We start from the raw sequence: 16383 nt of genomic DNA on the forward strand, positions 1-16383 counted from the left end.
AAATTTAAAAAAAAAAAAAAAAAAAAAAAAAAAAGAAAAGAAAAAAAGAAAAAAAAGTTTGGTTTGAGTGAAACAAGAGAATTCTTAATGGTGCAAAGGTCTCTTGAGAAGAAGAGGTTTGGGGTGTGTCTCACTTTAATGTCTCTCTTCTGATATTTACTTCCTTTTTTGTTTTTTTTTTTCTTTTTGCAATTATTCATTATCATCCACAATTGTAGCCTTTTACTGTAATAATTTTTGTTTCTGTCTTTTATTTTGCTCCAACTCTTTAGGCTCTAAAAGAAAAGGCCATAAACCACGCATGTGATAATACCCCACTCAAACAACCAGTCATAATAGAAAGAAAGTGGAAACTGAGTCTTATTGCCTAAATATACCCTTTGAAGCTTCAGATTTTACCTCTTGATCTTCTATTAAAAAAATTGGTTGTCGATAAACATCCACCTTATGGTAGGCGGTTTCAAGTTCAAGACCTTTTACAGTGAAATCCGCATAAAGAAAAGCCGAATCCACCTTATGTTATTCTGTCTCAAGTTCTAGCATACGAAGCTCTCTTTATCTTTCATTTTTCCTCCATTATCTATTTGTTCATTGACAATTAGAATAAGATCCAAGGTTTACCAATCTTTGGTGAAAGCCAATCATATCGGAGTACAAGATCTGTTTAACCTTTCTGTGAAATTTTTTTTGATCACCTTGTATAGACTCGTAATGAGGCTTATCAAGCTATACTTTCCATTCCTAATGTATTAGTTTACATAAAAAGAATTTGAATGAAGTCCTGGAACACCTTTTCAGTTCCAACACTAGAAAATTCTAAAACCATTGGGGCTTACTGATATAGCTTGTTGGAGGTTACTGTATCTCCATCTAGCCAATTCCCCGGGAGACATGGTTCCACTGCATCTACTCGATAAATCTAGTGTTCTCTTGGGATTTGGGAATTCAACTTTGTGATAAAATCGATGAGTCATGCATACTGTCTTATTAGAAGTTCTATAACCATGGAATTCCCTTTAACTTGCCACTAATTTTTGAAAGAAACTAGATCTGTATCTCTTTTTTATCCCTTTGAAATCTTTCTCCTTGAGGGTAATATTTTGAAGTTTAGTTTTGATGGAATTTCACATTCCTCTAGTTATCATGAAGCCTTTCCTCATAAAGTCTAGCTTCTGAATTCTCAATTGGTTGTTATCTTTTTACATGTTGATATGCATATACTTCTCTAGTTACCCTTCCAATTTCTCTTTCAAAGTTTTCAACATATACATATGCTTGGATCCTATACAGAACTTGTTGAGACTCGTTATGCATTTGGATAACTTACAATAAAGAATAAAAGCTTGCTGAAACAAGTACAAGGAATCCATGCATACAGGGTTTTATAGGTTGAAAGTTACAAGGGTATCTAACTAAGCGAATGAAGTCATTTTCAGCTAACTTTATTATAAGCTGTTTTCAATGAATACTACATCAGTTGCACCCTTTTAGAATAACTTTGTTCACAAGTTCTATTGCACTCCCGAGGATAACATCCAAGGAAATTTTTCACGCTGAAGCTATTAGATATTTGAAGATCGATAGGTAGATCAATTAGATAGGCAATAGTCCCAAGCTTCTTAAGAATTCAACATGGTCCAATTTTCTTCTTTTTAAGCTTGTCATAGGTACCTAGTTGAAGATGGTTGTTTTTAAATGTATCATAAGGAGACCCCTTTTATAAAACCCATTTTTATGGTGTTTATTAGAATTTTTTGTGTAGCGTGTGATAGCTTTATTAAGATTTTTTATTACCTTGAAGTGAATTTTGGATATATATGTCATGCCTCTGTTTCATCTTTTGTACTAACATTAGCGGTGCTAAAATCAAATTAAATGCGAACTGTGGAGATTTAGCATAAAGTTTTACTGTGACATATTTTCAAATGCTATCGATAAGTGGGCGTAGAACAATGTTCTGTTATTCTTATTCACCATTGGAAATTTGGAAAATAGGGGATTGTTGAATATTATATTATAATCCAATATTCTGATTTTGTCACTGAAACTAAGAATGTTTTAGTTTATAAGTCTTACTGCAGCCATGGCAAAATGTCCTATGATACCACTGCGAGTACAGTGAAAGCCAGTTCGGTTGGTTAACTTTGAAGGTCGATCAAAATTGAACTGTAAAATAGAAAATTGGCATTCCTTGGGACTCATCTTGCTATGCCTTGGCCCTTAAAGTATAACACTTTTCTTATAAGTTCAATTCAGTGATCTAAATCCATGGCAGCTTGTTTGGAAGTTACTTGGGATCGATCATCCACTTTCTAAAGAAGAGTTTGTACATTTGAGTTCTCTGTATAAGCTTTTGTAGACAGATTTTCTTTGGTTACGTATGCCAATGCTCGTCTCAAATATCCTTCAAGAAACTCCTTGATGGAAAATTTGCAAATAGTGATGGTGTATTGGTGGTAGGTATTTTTGTCTTGCTGGATAAACTGCTCTTGCCCATCCAATCAAGTTTATATGTTTTTTTATTCCTATATGAATTAACTGGTTAGGTGGGAGATGGTGGCTAATTTGGTGGAGGTAGGTGACCTAGGGATTGAGAATTTGAGTTTGCATATTGAGGCTCTGTTGGCTAAATTACTATGGCCTTTCTTCTTGGAGTCTGATGTACTAGGACACAAAGTAACTGTGAGTAGACATGACCCACGCCTATTTGAGTGGGTGGTGGTTGGTGGTGCCAAGAGGCCCGATAAAAACTTCAGGAAAGTTATTGCCTTCGGTCTCCCCTCTTTTTCTCTTTTTGTTAAATGTTCAGCTGGGGACAGTTCGAGTGTTGTTCTTGCAATTATGTCATCGATCGAGTAAGAAGTTGCATTATGTGGGTTCCATTTTACCTTCTCTAATCCTTCCTCGTCGTTATCTTTGGGTTTCTTACACTCTTCTTGGTACAGATAGGTGTTACATGTGGTGAGTCTTCTTTCTATCCTCTGGGATAAGCTTGTGATTTGGAAGAGAAGAGACTTTAGATTTTAGACCCTTGATGCTACGAGGGGCTTCTCGTGTTGTTTTTTTTCCCACTTGTTGTTGGTTGTCCCTTCCCTGCCCCACACTTGCCTGGTAGGTAGAAACAATTGCGTGACAGATTTAACATAGGAGAGTCGGACACTTAGACTGTGTTCAGACATTCTTACTTAGTGTTGTTTCTGCAATGGTGTGTTCTTTGTAGGAGGCCGGCCGAGGATCTCTATCACTTATTGTGGGGCTGTCTGTAAATGAGGAGAGAGAAGACCAGCTGTACCAACAATTTTTGGGTAAAGGGGTAAAAAGAAAAAAGAAAAAAGGAGAGAGAAGACCAGCTGTACCAACAATCTACAGCAATCTTTGGGTAAAGGGAAAAAAGAAGGAAGAAAAAAAGAAAAAAAAGAAAAAAAGAGGAAAAGGAAATGGCAGAAGGTCTTCACCTTCCGCGATTTCCTCCTAATTTTGGTTGGTGAGAGGCCAAGGTCTTTAAATAAGAGGGAGGGGTTTGAAGAAACAATACAAAAGATCTCTTTTTTTGTTGTAATTGGATTCTTTCAATTTTTTTTTTTCGTTCCTATTCTTCTTTCTGAGAAAAAGGGGACTTACTAAAGTTATTAAAAGTCTTTATTAGAGTCAAGGCAACGCCACGGGAGAAATTTGAACAAAGAAGCTCACAACGTTAAGGATCCACCATTGCAGCCACGATGCATGTCGGGGAGAAACGCGAGGCTATAAGCTTACAAGGACAATCGTTGCTCGTAAACAAAGTCGGACGACCAGGGGCTGAAGTGGAGGAAAGAAGGATCGTGAGCAAGGGACAGAAAATTAATAAGAGGAAATCGTGGTTCTCTGCAACAACGAAAGGGAGGAAGAGAGTTACGAGGAAGAAGGAAAAGGCGCGACCTGACCCGTGCTACCGAAATCACCTTCAATCGGGCTTGCTAGCACCTCGAGCCTTTCTCCGACCCAAGCTAACTCGACGGGTGCTGAATCTAACCGCTTAGCTAAACCCCTAACCTATCTAGTTGACTCCGACCCGCTAACCACAGCCGACTCGAGGGTAAGCATGACCCAGGACCTAGAGACCCAATTCTTGCAAATTGCACTATTTTGACTCAATTTCTACCCCAATTTCTATGGTTATGATATCTTTTCTTAATATAGGACCTATAGGACCTAGTTGAGGATTTTTGAAGGAATTTGAAACTCTTGAAGACCCGAAACAAACTCGGGAAGTCTACAACCAAATAAGTAACCACATGGAGCAAGTTTCTAATGAATGCTTGCAATTTGAAATGTGGGGGCAAATAATTTAGTACCATATTTAGGGATTGGTTAGGTGTAGTTCCATGAGAATTGTACATAGATGACGGAAATGGTTAAACCTTGGTGGTAGTTACGGTTATATAGCTTTTGTTTGCATGAATGTGAAATCTCTTATAGGCGTTTGAATTTATATACTTCTTAATATGTCGAGGTAGATGATGTTGTATGTCTTATTCATTGTTATACATTGATTTGGGGTTTGGATATTCCACTATTGCACAGTTGTGTGTTGGTTCAATTGCTATGTGCTAGAGAATGCGAATTAGGTATTTCAAAGATTATGGCTACGGTTTTGTTTTATAGTTGTCACTCATAGAGGATATGAGTAGCCATTAGAGATACTTAATTTGCATGCTTTAGCACGTAGCAATTGGACCAACACACAACTGGTAAATAGTGGGCTATCCAAACTTCAAATGATTGTATAACAATGAATAAGACATACAACATTCTATCGTGCTAATTAAATAATAACCATCTACCTCGACATATTAAGAAGCATGTAAATCCAAACGCCTATCAAAGATCTCACATTCATGCAAGCGGAAGCTATATAACCATAACTATTACCAAGGTTTAACCATTTCTGTTATCGAAGTACAATTCTCATGGAATTACACCTAACTAGATTATTTGCCCACATTCCAAATCGACTCCTACAAGCATTTCTTAGAAACTTGCATTATGTTTACTTACTTGGTTGTAGAATTCTCGAGTTTGTTTTGGGTCTTCAAGAGTTTCTAATTCCTTCAAAAATCGTCAGTTAGGTTCTAGATTAAGAAAAGATATCATAACCATAAAAATTGGGTCAAAATGGTACAATTGGCAAGAATTGGGTCTCTTGATCCTGGGTCATGCTCACCTTCGGGTCGGGTCTAGGTAGTGGGTCAGAGTCAACTAGATGAGTCGGAGGTTTAACTAAGTGGTTCGATTCAGCACCCGTCGGGTAAGCTTGGGTCAGAGAAAGGCGGGTTGGTCGCTATCGCTCGATTGAAGGCGGTTTCGGTAGCACGGGTTGGGTCGCGCCTTTTCCTTCTTCCTCATAACTCTCTTCCTCCATTTTGCTGTTGTAGAGAACCACGATTTCCTCTTCTTAAATTTCTTCGTCCCTTGCTCACGATCCTTTTTTCCTCTACTTCGGCCCCTAGTTGTCCGACTTTGTTTACGAGTAACGGTCGTCCTTGCAAGCTTATGGCCTCGCGATGGTGGATCCTTAACGTTGTGAGCTCCTTCGTCAGAATTTCTCCCGTGGCGTTGCCTTGACTCCAATAAAACACCTGACGTTTACACTCCCTTCCTTCAAACCCCCTCCCTCTGATTTAAACACCTTGGCCTCTCACTAACTGAAATTAAGAGGAAATCGGAGTAGGTGGCAGACCTACCCCTTTCCTATTCCTTTTTTTCTCTTTTTTTTTTCCTCCTCTTTACCCAAAAAGGGTTGTACAGCTGGCCTTCTCTCTCCCCATTTATTGTCAGCTGTACAGGTTATTACACTCGACCTCTTTTGGCATAGTGGCTAAAGTCGTTTAGGTTTCGCTTGGCTTGGAATAAGGATTGTTATTTTGGGGTGGAGTTGGTGCTTCTAAGCTCGTCATTATGTGAAAAGGACAGTCTTGTGGCATGCTAATTTCTTTGCCATTTTGTAGGGTATTTAGCTTGAGTGTTATAATGGATTTTCCAGTGAAGTGGAGAGATTGTGTGGTGAGTTGCGAGATTTATTACATTGGTATTTTGAAAAATGTGGCACCAAAAGGGCTTCTGCTTTAAGATAGATCCTTTGAAAAGGTCAGGAAGGATAGGGAAAATTTTCTTAGCTTTTATGGTAGAGAAAAAAATTAGTTTAAATTATAAATTTGGTCCATATGGCTTACAGAAAATTAGGAGGAGAGGAAGTTGAATGTAGTCCTTATGGTGTTAAATGTTAGAATTAGTCCTTATGGTTTGATAAAACGCTCATAAATAGTCTCTCCCTACCGTAGAGACTTTATAATTTACCCAAAGGTCTATTATTCTTTAAATGTTCAAAGCAATATAGTTATATATATATATGAAAGAACAACTTTCATCAATGATATTGAGAACGAATGATAGAATTACCATGTAATATTCTTAGCAAAACTTTGATGGGAATTTTCCAACGTAATAAGAAGTGCTTTCATCAATGATTTTGAGAACGAATGATAGAATAACCATGTAATATTCTTAGCAAAACTTTGATGGGAATTTTCCAACGTAATAAGAAAGTGCTTTCTATCCAGATTGTTCTATTCCTGTTGGAATGAAAATACTTATGAGGCATTTTTATAGATTCATGGCTTCGGCTGTGGAGTTTCTACTATTCCAATTATTATTCCAAGTCTTCTTATACTATAGGGCACTATTGGAGCTTTTAGAACTTGAAGGAAAGAAGTGTAGAATAGACAAGAACATAATGAGTTCCTTTAAGCTGATGTATAGCCAGAGAAAGAAATTAATCTGACAGAAAGATTTAGATATAACCCATTGAAAGATTATTACGTTGTTTAGAGATTTCTGGGAAGGTGAGCATAAGGGTATTGGTAGTCATTTGGTCAATTGGAAGGTCGTCTCTCGTCCTTCCTTGAAATCAAGAGGATACTGGGTGTTCATATGGATACTTGTAGTAATAAGGCCATTTTTGAAGCTCTTCTTTCTAGAGGTTGTGAAGATTATCAAATGTTGTTGATACTCGTTTAAAGTTATCCTCGGTTTTTATTGTATTCAGAACAAGAGGATAGTTTAATGGACCTAATGGTAGGTAGCTTTAGAGGCCTTTGGTTTCTGTTCTTAAACTCGTCCATTTTAGTTTGGTGATTAGTACTTCTTTTTAGGAGCCTATTGAGTATTCTAGGCTAGTTTATTAGCATTACGAGGCGGTACAATCCAATCGCCATTATTAGCATGTCTTCGTGTCCGTGTCATGTAGTATCCTTGTTGTGTATTCATGTAACGGTCCAAGCTCACCACTAGTAGATATTGTCTTCTTTGAACTTTCCCTTTCGGGCTACCCCTTAAGTTTTTTAAAACGCGTCTTCTAGGGAGAGGTTTCCACACCCTTATGAAGAATGCTTTGTTCCCTTCTCGAATCGATGTGGGAGTCCCCAATCCACCCCCTTTCTGAGCCAGCGTCCTTGCTAGCAAACCGCATCGTGTCTACCCCCTTTGGGGCTTAGCCTCCTCGCTGGCACACCGCCTCATGTCCACTCTTATTCGGCGCTCAACCTCCTCGCTGGCACATCGCCTCGTGTCTACCCCCTTCGGTGCTCAGCCTCCTTGCTGGTACATCCCCCGGTGTCATGTCCACCTCCATTCGGGGCTCAGCTTTCTCGCTGGCTCATTGCCCAGTGTTTGGATCTAATACATTTGTAACGACCCAAGCCCACCGCTAGTAGATATTGTCCTCTTTGGGCTTCCCCTCAAGGTTTTTAAAACGCGTCTGCTTGGGAGAGGTTTCCACACCCTTATAAAGAATATTTTTCTCTCCTCCCCAACCGATGCAGGATCTCACAATTCATGTCTGTGCTTCTAGGCTAGGTTTCGAACAGGCAACTAAGACCTCCCCATGTTCTTCTTCATATAATTAGCGACCCTATGAAGGATCTTAAAAAGGGAAAAGTGGGTTGGAATGTGACAGGACTGCCTGATGAATACAAAATTTTTGAAAGTACGTTGGCTGTTTATTTGCTTTATGTTGCTTTAATGAACTCTGTTAATGAACAGATACTTTGTTGACACTTGCAATGATCGTAGTTTTTTAATGCTGTTAAAAAGTATGTCCTATCAAAAAAGGGTGCTTGTTTTAGAGGGATATTGCTACAGTGAACTCGGTTAATAAACAGAAACTTTGTTAACACTTGCGTTGATTGTAGCTTTATATTGCTGTTATAACTCTGCTGAAACAAGCACAGTTCTTGTTTTAATAGGACACCTTTTCAAATGGCACTGTTTACATGTCATATATGTTACAATGTTATACAATAATCTCCTTTTTCCTATCCCAATATTCAACCTTTCTCCTTGTCAGAGTTAACGTTGTGTGTGGCCTAACGCTAATTAGTGTATCTTGTGTAAATGTGTTGGTGAAGATTTGAATGGCTTCGTTATTTAGACTTTGTGGTTGGGATTATAGTGTCTCTCCCGTTTAGAGAAGTGATATGAACCAATACATCAATCATGCAATATAAACTTCAAGGAAGATGTAAAGAAAATGTTGTCAAAATTATCAAAAGATGTTTCAATTCACGCCAGAAGAATGAAGTTTCATTGTTATAAATTTTGGGTGGATCATAATTTAGGGTTACGATGTTTCATTAATGCATTTTAGTACTTTTTATTTACTTTAGGTTACATTTACACTTACGGTCATAAAGTAGGAATGTTACTACTCTTGAAATGCCTAATGGGAGGTCAAGGGTTCCATTTTGAGGCTATATAATTTGTGCTTTCCCTTAGCCATTCTCTTAGCCAATTGCTAAGTTTCTTTGCAATTCTAAAACAAGTGTTCTTGTCTTGAGATATTCGATCAACAAGGTAATTGGTAATCTAAATCTTATTTACCTTGTAGTGATTCCTTATCATTTGATATCAGAACTTTTCCTTGGGTTGATTCCTTATCAAGAAGTCTTTCCTACGAGAGGAAGTACCGTAATAAGCTCTGTTAGACACACCGATCATCAGCTAATTACTGTGTATTCCTGACAAAATGTAAGAAATGAGTGGTTAGAAAGGCATTTATGTATCTGTTTCATTTGCAGATTGCTGTATTAGAGGAACAGAAAAACGAGGCTGCAGAAAATGAAGCTGCTGACAAAGTTGAATATGAAGCTAACAAATCAAATGATGTTGAACCAGGAAGTGCAGTGGCGAGTGCCAAGGGCGATCTTCAAGACGAGAAACCAAATATTAACGATGTCCCAATGGACGAAAGTCAGGTAATTTATTTTTCGTCATAAACATGTTAACCTGCAACCTTTGAGATGAAACCGGTTCACCGGTTCACCTCTTGATTTCATGTCTCAGGACAACGACCATGTAGTGCGCCAAGATTTGAACGAAAGTACTTTGGATTTAAGTCTGAACTTGAATGCTCTCAACGACGATGGCGAAGCTGGTTCAAAAGCTGATCACATTAGAGATGGCAAGAGGAAGAGCTAACTTTTAGAAGCAGCTGCAATTTCGTCCTTACAAATTCAATTCTCTTGTTGGAACTGTGTTACTTGACATCCCACATCTCTGCTAATCCTGGAAGTATATGGTTCTTCAATACTAGTATGATATGATTGCTTATTTGAGCTAATTTTGATTTGTTCACAGAAAAAGATAAACAGTACCATATTTTATCTTTGAAATTCGATATCGATGTTAGAAGCTGTATCGAGAGTCGAGGGAATTGTGTACGATTATCCCCACTGAGGATTTAGCTTTATTTGGTTTCTGTCAAATGATTATCTAATGGACCCTAAGAGTTAAGAAAGCCTTGCTATTTTGATCGTTTGATGTTTTTTTCTTTTCATATCTCTTCCTACCATGTCTATGTTTCTCTCTCCAAGACGTTATTAATGCACGATTTCCACAACTTATCTATTTAGAAGCAGATTGTAAGAACCCATATTGGTTAGAGAGTAGAACGAAATACCCTTTATGAGGGTGTAAAAACTTTTCTTTAACAAATACATTTTAAAGTTTCGAGGGAAAACGTGAAAGTAAAAGTCTAAAGAAAACATTATCTGCTAGCGGTGTGTTTGGGAGGTTACAGTTTCATAGAAGATGTTGCATAAATCAAGATCTCGTATATTTTTCCAAACAGTTTCAGTTTCATGGCTACAAAAGTACAAAAGTAAAATAAAGGGTATGAATGGATTTGTAATAAAAAAGGGAATTCAGGTAGCGCTTTCTAGGTAAGATTTGGAAGAGGCAACACATGGACGTAAGGGAAATTCAGGTGATCACAGAGGCAAATAATGTAATATTTCGTCATCATTCTTCGATAGCAGCCACTTCCTCCTTTGAGAAATAATCGTGCCTGGAACATTTGCAAATGAAATGTTGAATTAGTCGGCCATCTACGATGAATGAAGAACTATGCAAAGTTTAAGGTAATAATAATCTTGGCATGTTGTTTATTTTTCATAAGATCGTTTTGTTTATCCTAGACTTTAGATCACAATGAAATCCCCACGTCCCACAAGGACCATGCAGTATTTTTTTCTTTACGAGCCTACGGAAGCGACGACGTACTGTATTTTTCTTGTCAATTGGTAGATGCCAGTCCCTGCCATTGCAACATTGACGCTAAAAAGGTTCCAGTTCTTCTGCATTTTCCGAAAAGTGTAGCCATTAGCTAAGATATAATTTAAGGTACATTAATATGTTAATTCGTCAAATTAGTTTAGCTGGACAAGGTACTTGGAAGGAAGGTTTAAGAAAGGGATTTATTAAAGACATGATGGTCCGTCTGCTAAATAGTTAAATGTCTAGTTTAGCCGAGAGAGATACTTAGGAATACACAATTCTACAGTTAATACTTCCATGGTTCAACCAAGATATTTCCCAAAAGAGAAAGCTGAAAGAAGACAATATTTGTTAGCGGTGGGTTTGAACTGTTACAAATGGTATCAGAGCTAGACACCGAGAGATGAGCCAGTGAGGAGGCTCCCGAAGGGGGTGGGCATGAGGCAATGTGCCAACAAGGATGCTGGCCCCCAAATTGGGGTAGATTTGGAGGGGGTCCTACATTGATTAGAGAAAGGAACGAGTGCCAGCGAGGATGCTGGACCTCGAAGGGAGGTGGACTTTGAGATCCCACATCGGTTGAGGGGAGAACGAAACACCCTTTATAAGGGTGTGAAAACTTTTCACTAGCAGATATGTTTTAAGAACCTTGAGGGGAAGTCCGAAAGGAAAAATCCAAAGAGGACAATATCTGCCAACGGTGGGCTTGGGCTGTTACAAACTCCTTAAATGAGCTCCCTTAAACAATTGTTATGATGAGTGACACTAAAAAGAGAAATAATCAACGAGAATCTTAAGTTGGAATGTTAAGAAGGCTTGAAGCAACGGTAAGAATGGATGCTTGATCAACACTTCGATATGGGAGGGTAAAATCCAGACTTGTATTACTGCAAGAAAGCCAAATTGTGGCTGTTTGTAGAACAAGCCCTATATTAAGTTATCTGGAGTTCAAGAAGCCTGGACATTTCTTGATAAAGGTTTGGAAGGTATTTATTTTAATTGGTTGGATTCATCATTTTTTTCATATCGAAGAGGTGTCGTTTTTTTGGCAAGGGTTGGAAGACCTGGTAGCCTCTGTTCCTGTGACTTGGTCATAGGTGGTGATTTCAATGTTTCAGGATAGTACTAAGCATAATGGGTGGGGAAAAGCACCTCCTCCACCATCACAAAATTTACCGAGTGATTAATGATCTACCTCTCATTGATCTCTGTCCTAGAAATGAGCGTTTTACAAGTTCAAATGTCAGAAGTGCAGCCATGTATGCATGACCAATTTCTCATCTGTAAGGAATGGGTGGGGAAATACTGTGATGATAAAGTGAACCGGCTAGATAGAATGACAACGGATTGCTTCCCTATCCTTCTCCTTCGATTTTGGAAACTGCTGATTGAAGCATCCTTCTGTCTTCACCATGTTAAGAGGATAGATGGAATTCCTTCCAGAGACCTGGATAATGGACCTTCTCTCATGAGGAACTTTTAAAGCCCTTGGTAATACCCAGATAAGCAATTGAAAGACTTCTATCAGGAGGGAACAGATCGTAAAGACCAACCACTCGGACTTTTGAGAACTTGGGAGGAATCTTTTGGATTAGAAGGTGGAAAGATTGGCTGGAACTGATGGAGAAAATTTATGGTGGCCTTCTCACCATTAATGAAGATAGAAGGGTTAGGATTCTTGATAAATCAAATGCCTATTCTTGCAAGTTTTCTTTTCGACTTCATAGTGGCACCAGTAATCTCCCTGGTGAATCCTCGAAGCTTTATGGAGAGCAAGATCTCCCAAGAAGGCAAAGGTTTTTTTTGCAGACCATTCTAAAAGGTGGTCTCAAGAACTATGATAAAGTTCATAGCAATTCCCGATTCAAATGGCCACACCTAGAATCAAATTAAAAACTAAACAAAACTTAAACACAAGTGAAACTGATGGTATCCTTTCTCTAGCTGTCCTTTTTCTCTCCATGTATGCTGGAAAACTTTCAAAGCTTCAACATGAATCTATCCTTCCCCTACTTAGTACAGCAAGGATTGCACTCTTTCTTATGTGGGTTCTTGTTAAAAGACAAAGGCAAGGTCTTATGCTTCAATGCTATCAAAGCCACTTCCGAGAACATTTAGCTTAAGCAGGCTAGAAGAACTAATCAAGAGGATGCTATTGTTTAAAAATGAAATGAAAGAAAGAAAAAAAAGATTAAACCAACACGAGGTGAAAGCCCAACACTCTTCGTAATAGTGATATTTACAAAATATGGGTCATTCATATGGTCACACTATTATCACTTTATGTTTCATCAATCATTAGTCATGTCATTTCTTTAACTTACCGGTGTGATCACGGTGCTGTAACGTGACCAGATAATTCCAGTGGCTGTAACAGCTGGAAGCATATGATAAGACGAAAAAAAATGTTAATAAAGGAATTATTCGAACACAAGAATCAAACAAAAATAGTAGGGAACAGAAATTAAGTTACTAAACTTCTCAATATTGCAATATGAGTGCAAGTGTGAAGCGATAGAGGCGAGAGAAAAACTGGGAAGGTGCAAACTTTACATGGTTTGAATGACCTTTGCTATAGAACACATACCTATTTGCTGAGGATAAGAAAGTTTCTCTGGTGGCTTAGAGAAGTCAGCAATATTGGCTATACTGATACCCCACTTAAAGGTTGGTGCCCAGAAGTGAACTGTATTAAAAAGAGGAATTAGCTCACAGAAATCCTCTACTGATTGCTCATTTTAGTTGAAAACAAAGAAGCCTTGTAATCATCACAACCATTATATGTTAATTCTAGAGAAGCTAATAAGAAACCATAAAATGAGAAACAAGGAAGAGATATAGTTTTTGTTGTTTATTTACGAATAACAAACAATGTTCTAATCTGGAAAGAAGTGCAAAAGGGGTCATTATATAGTGATGAGGTGAAACAAGTTTCCTTCAGTCCAGATATGCAGTCACTTGAAACATACCAACATTACTTGATCGAAAACGAAAGAGTAGAAGATCATTCACATGAAGACAGATGTACGGGCACCGCAATAATATGCGAAAGTCCGGGCAAATTTCTTGAGAAAAAAGATTCTAACTAGAGAATTACGGTCCCTATGGTAATGCCTGACAAGAAAAGAACTTGTAGAATGATGGGCAATGGGCATTAAGAGGCTGTGTCTTTGTTTCTATTGCATTCTATCTCATCATATCAAATTCTGTTTTGCGATATTTGAGAATGAGAATCACCGTCAATACCTCGGTGTAGGTACGGGATAATCCTTTGTTCCACATTTTGGGTCTAACAACTAGCCAATTAAGAATTTTCAGATGTACTAGTACTAGCAAGTGCATCTTTGATGCAGTCATCGATTCTCCCGAGAGGTCACAATTACCGCAAGTAAACATATTAATAACGAGGAACACATTTTTGCTATTCTACTAATACTTGTACTTGATTTCCCATTCTGTCGAAGCCTGGCTGAAGAAGAATTACTAGGCATAAAACAAAAAAATATGCTGATTTGGGTTGGGTATACCATATTTAATTTATAACGGAACCCCTGCCCTTAACCCATTAACGAAAAAGGAAAAAATAAAAAGATAAGGCATTCCATTTCGACAAAACACACACATTCCATTTATCACGCTACAACCAAAAGAAGTTAGTAACGTTAACCTCATCATGAAGCAGAAACAAGCAAATAAGAGCCCAGATGTGGGAAAAAATTGTCCAAAACTATCAAATGAGACTCTGGCTCAATCAGCTGGCTTACCCAGGCAGGGGGACATATTTCACCCTAGCTAGTCAAGCCCAACATGAACTAAGCTTATTTTACACCGCTCATCAGATAGTATTATGGGATGGTCTAATTGGGATAGCTATTCATAAAAAAGTTGCCCAGGGTCCAAGTACATCAAGTGAGTCTTACCTATCTGAAGGTTCCTCCTCTGAATATTTTCCTCTGCTCGGGATGTCCTTACGCCTTCAATTGCGCAGAACACAACCCGAAGAAATATTGAATTAAAAGATGATTCACGAGAAAGAACGTAGCCTATGGATTCTAAATATGAAGTAATTGCGATTATGTAGATCATTCACGATATAGTTTCAATTTGACTGACTAATAGTAGGTAGATACTCGTTTTAGATTCTGCATTAATCATTCTATAAAATCATCTGGCATCTGAAAATCAACGATCATCGGAGCAAAATTTAAGCAATCAATCAAATTGAAAACGGATCGTTCGCGATCCAGATTCTTCTTATAAAACGAGACGGTATGAGCAAGCCCTAAGACGAAAGAAAAAATGAGATACCATACTTGAATTTGACCGCTAAAGAACAAGAATTAAAGCAGGGATTGCGAAAAATGGAAGAAACTAACTGGTTTTAGGGCCAGCAGGATGGTTCCAGAAGGCTTGGAGCTTCGACGCCGCCATAAATACTCTCGTGCTTTATCCTATTCCTCGTGCTCAAATGCCCTTCCACCAGCTTGGATTTATGGCGAATGGGCTTAAGATAAATGGAGGCGGCGAAGCAAGTCAATGGCTGACCGCATTGTTGTTTTAATATATGATGGTGATTGAGATGAGATGAGATGAGATTTAGATGAATGAAGCGGAGGAATCTTCTAAAATATTTTACTCCATTTAACTTTTTGTTTATCATTTTCTTTCTTTAAACGCTAGAATCAAACGTCCATTCAAGAATTAATATCAATTCTGAACGAATTTGTAATTTATGATCTGCAAAAATTCCTTAAGCATTGCAATGATCTTAGGGTTTAGATAGACACTGTATTTGTTTTTTTAGACTAATTAATAATCACTTTAAATATGAAACAAAAGATCAATTTGGAAAAGGAAAAAAAAAGAGAAAGATATGATTGTGTTAGGCCATGATTCGTTATGACATGTTATGATGTATCTTGAAATAAAGAACTTTACTATGCACAACACAACCTCTAAGCTACGATTTAAAAGTTATGTTATGAATGAAATGATTTTATGAGAGCTTATGCACGCATATTATCGAGTATAATATGTGCGAAATGAATGGAGTTGTCTAGCATGGTTTATTTACAATGAAAAATTATGAGGACCTCATGCATAATTGTATGTTCATGTGCATCAGGATACTTTCCCTTTATGATGAGTACAAACACGTACACTATGAGATGGAAATGATCATCATGTTTATAATGATGCTACGACAGTCGTTATTCCCTTTGAGTGTCCGACAATAGTACTAGAGAAGTTAGATCGACTAGTAAGCACAGGGAGTATACGAACCCGCCTGGTCGGTCCATGCTCGCACATGTGGGTCGTGTGTAGAGAAGTACTACACATCCAATTTGCTCAAACTAAAAGTTCACCTAACAGAAGATGATTTTAAATGACAGGTCTCATTTATGTTGTATGTGTTTGTATTTCGGGGTCTCTTAGTGAGTATTTTTTAAAATACAAATATTCGTACTGATAACAACGATGTCGCGTACCATAGAACTTGTGCTAGGGTAGTCACATTTCATTTTTGTAGATCTTAGGTTAGATTAGGGCATCGTTTTCAATAGATTAGGGCATTGTTTTCAATCTTCTCTTTGATTTATTTATATTTCACATTGGTTTTTTTTTGTTATTTTATTTACAAGCCTTTAATGCAAACATATAGGTCTATGACATCATTTTGTGAATGATTTTAAATGAATGTTTCCGCACAAAAAAAAAAAAAAAAAAAAAAAAAAAAAAAAAAAAAAAAAAAAAAAAAAAAAAAAAAAAAAAAAAAAAAAAAAAAAAAAAAAA

General features: G+C 37.6%; 2 protein-coding genes across 2 annotated transcripts in view; one reads left to right on the plus strand and one right to left on the minus strand.

Moving 5' to 3' along the window:
* LOC111490478 overlaps positions 1-9832 on the plus strand; it is a 13088-nt gene extending 3256 nt beyond the window's left edge. Inside the window, exons 2-3 of the mRNA XM_023139119.1 lie at positions 9114-9290; positions 9379-9832. Of these exons, the coding sequence (XP_022994887.1) occupies positions 9114-9290; positions 9379-9513 (312 nt within the window). The 3' untranslated portion in view covers positions 9514-9832. The remainder of the gene's footprint in view (positions 1-9113; positions 9291-9378) is intronic.
* A 296-nt stretch (positions 9833-10128) lies between these two features.
* On the minus strand, positions 10129-15163 carry LOC111490505 (mitochondrial pyruvate carrier 4). Its single transcript, XM_023139159.1, has 5 exons — positions 14967-15163; positions 13178-13276; positions 12915-12967; positions 10597-10670; positions 10129-10381 (listed from the first exon to the last, which is right to left on the minus strand). Exons 1-5 carry the CDS (start codon positions 15019-15021, stop codon positions 10336-10338), a joined length of 327 nt encoding a protein of 108 aa, XP_022994927.1. The 5' UTR covers positions 15022-15163; the 3' UTR covers positions 10129-10335.
* Between the last annotated feature and the right edge of the window lie 1220 nt (positions 15164-16383).

The sequence above is a fragment of the Cucurbita maxima genome, unplaced genomic scaffold (genome assembly GCF_002738345.1).
Source record: "Cucurbita maxima cultivar Rimu unplaced genomic scaffold, Cmax_1.0 Cma_Scf00015, whole genome shotgun sequence".
Lineage (NCBI taxonomy): Eukaryota > Viridiplantae > Streptophyta > Magnoliopsida > Cucurbitales > Cucurbitaceae > Cucurbita > Cucurbita maxima.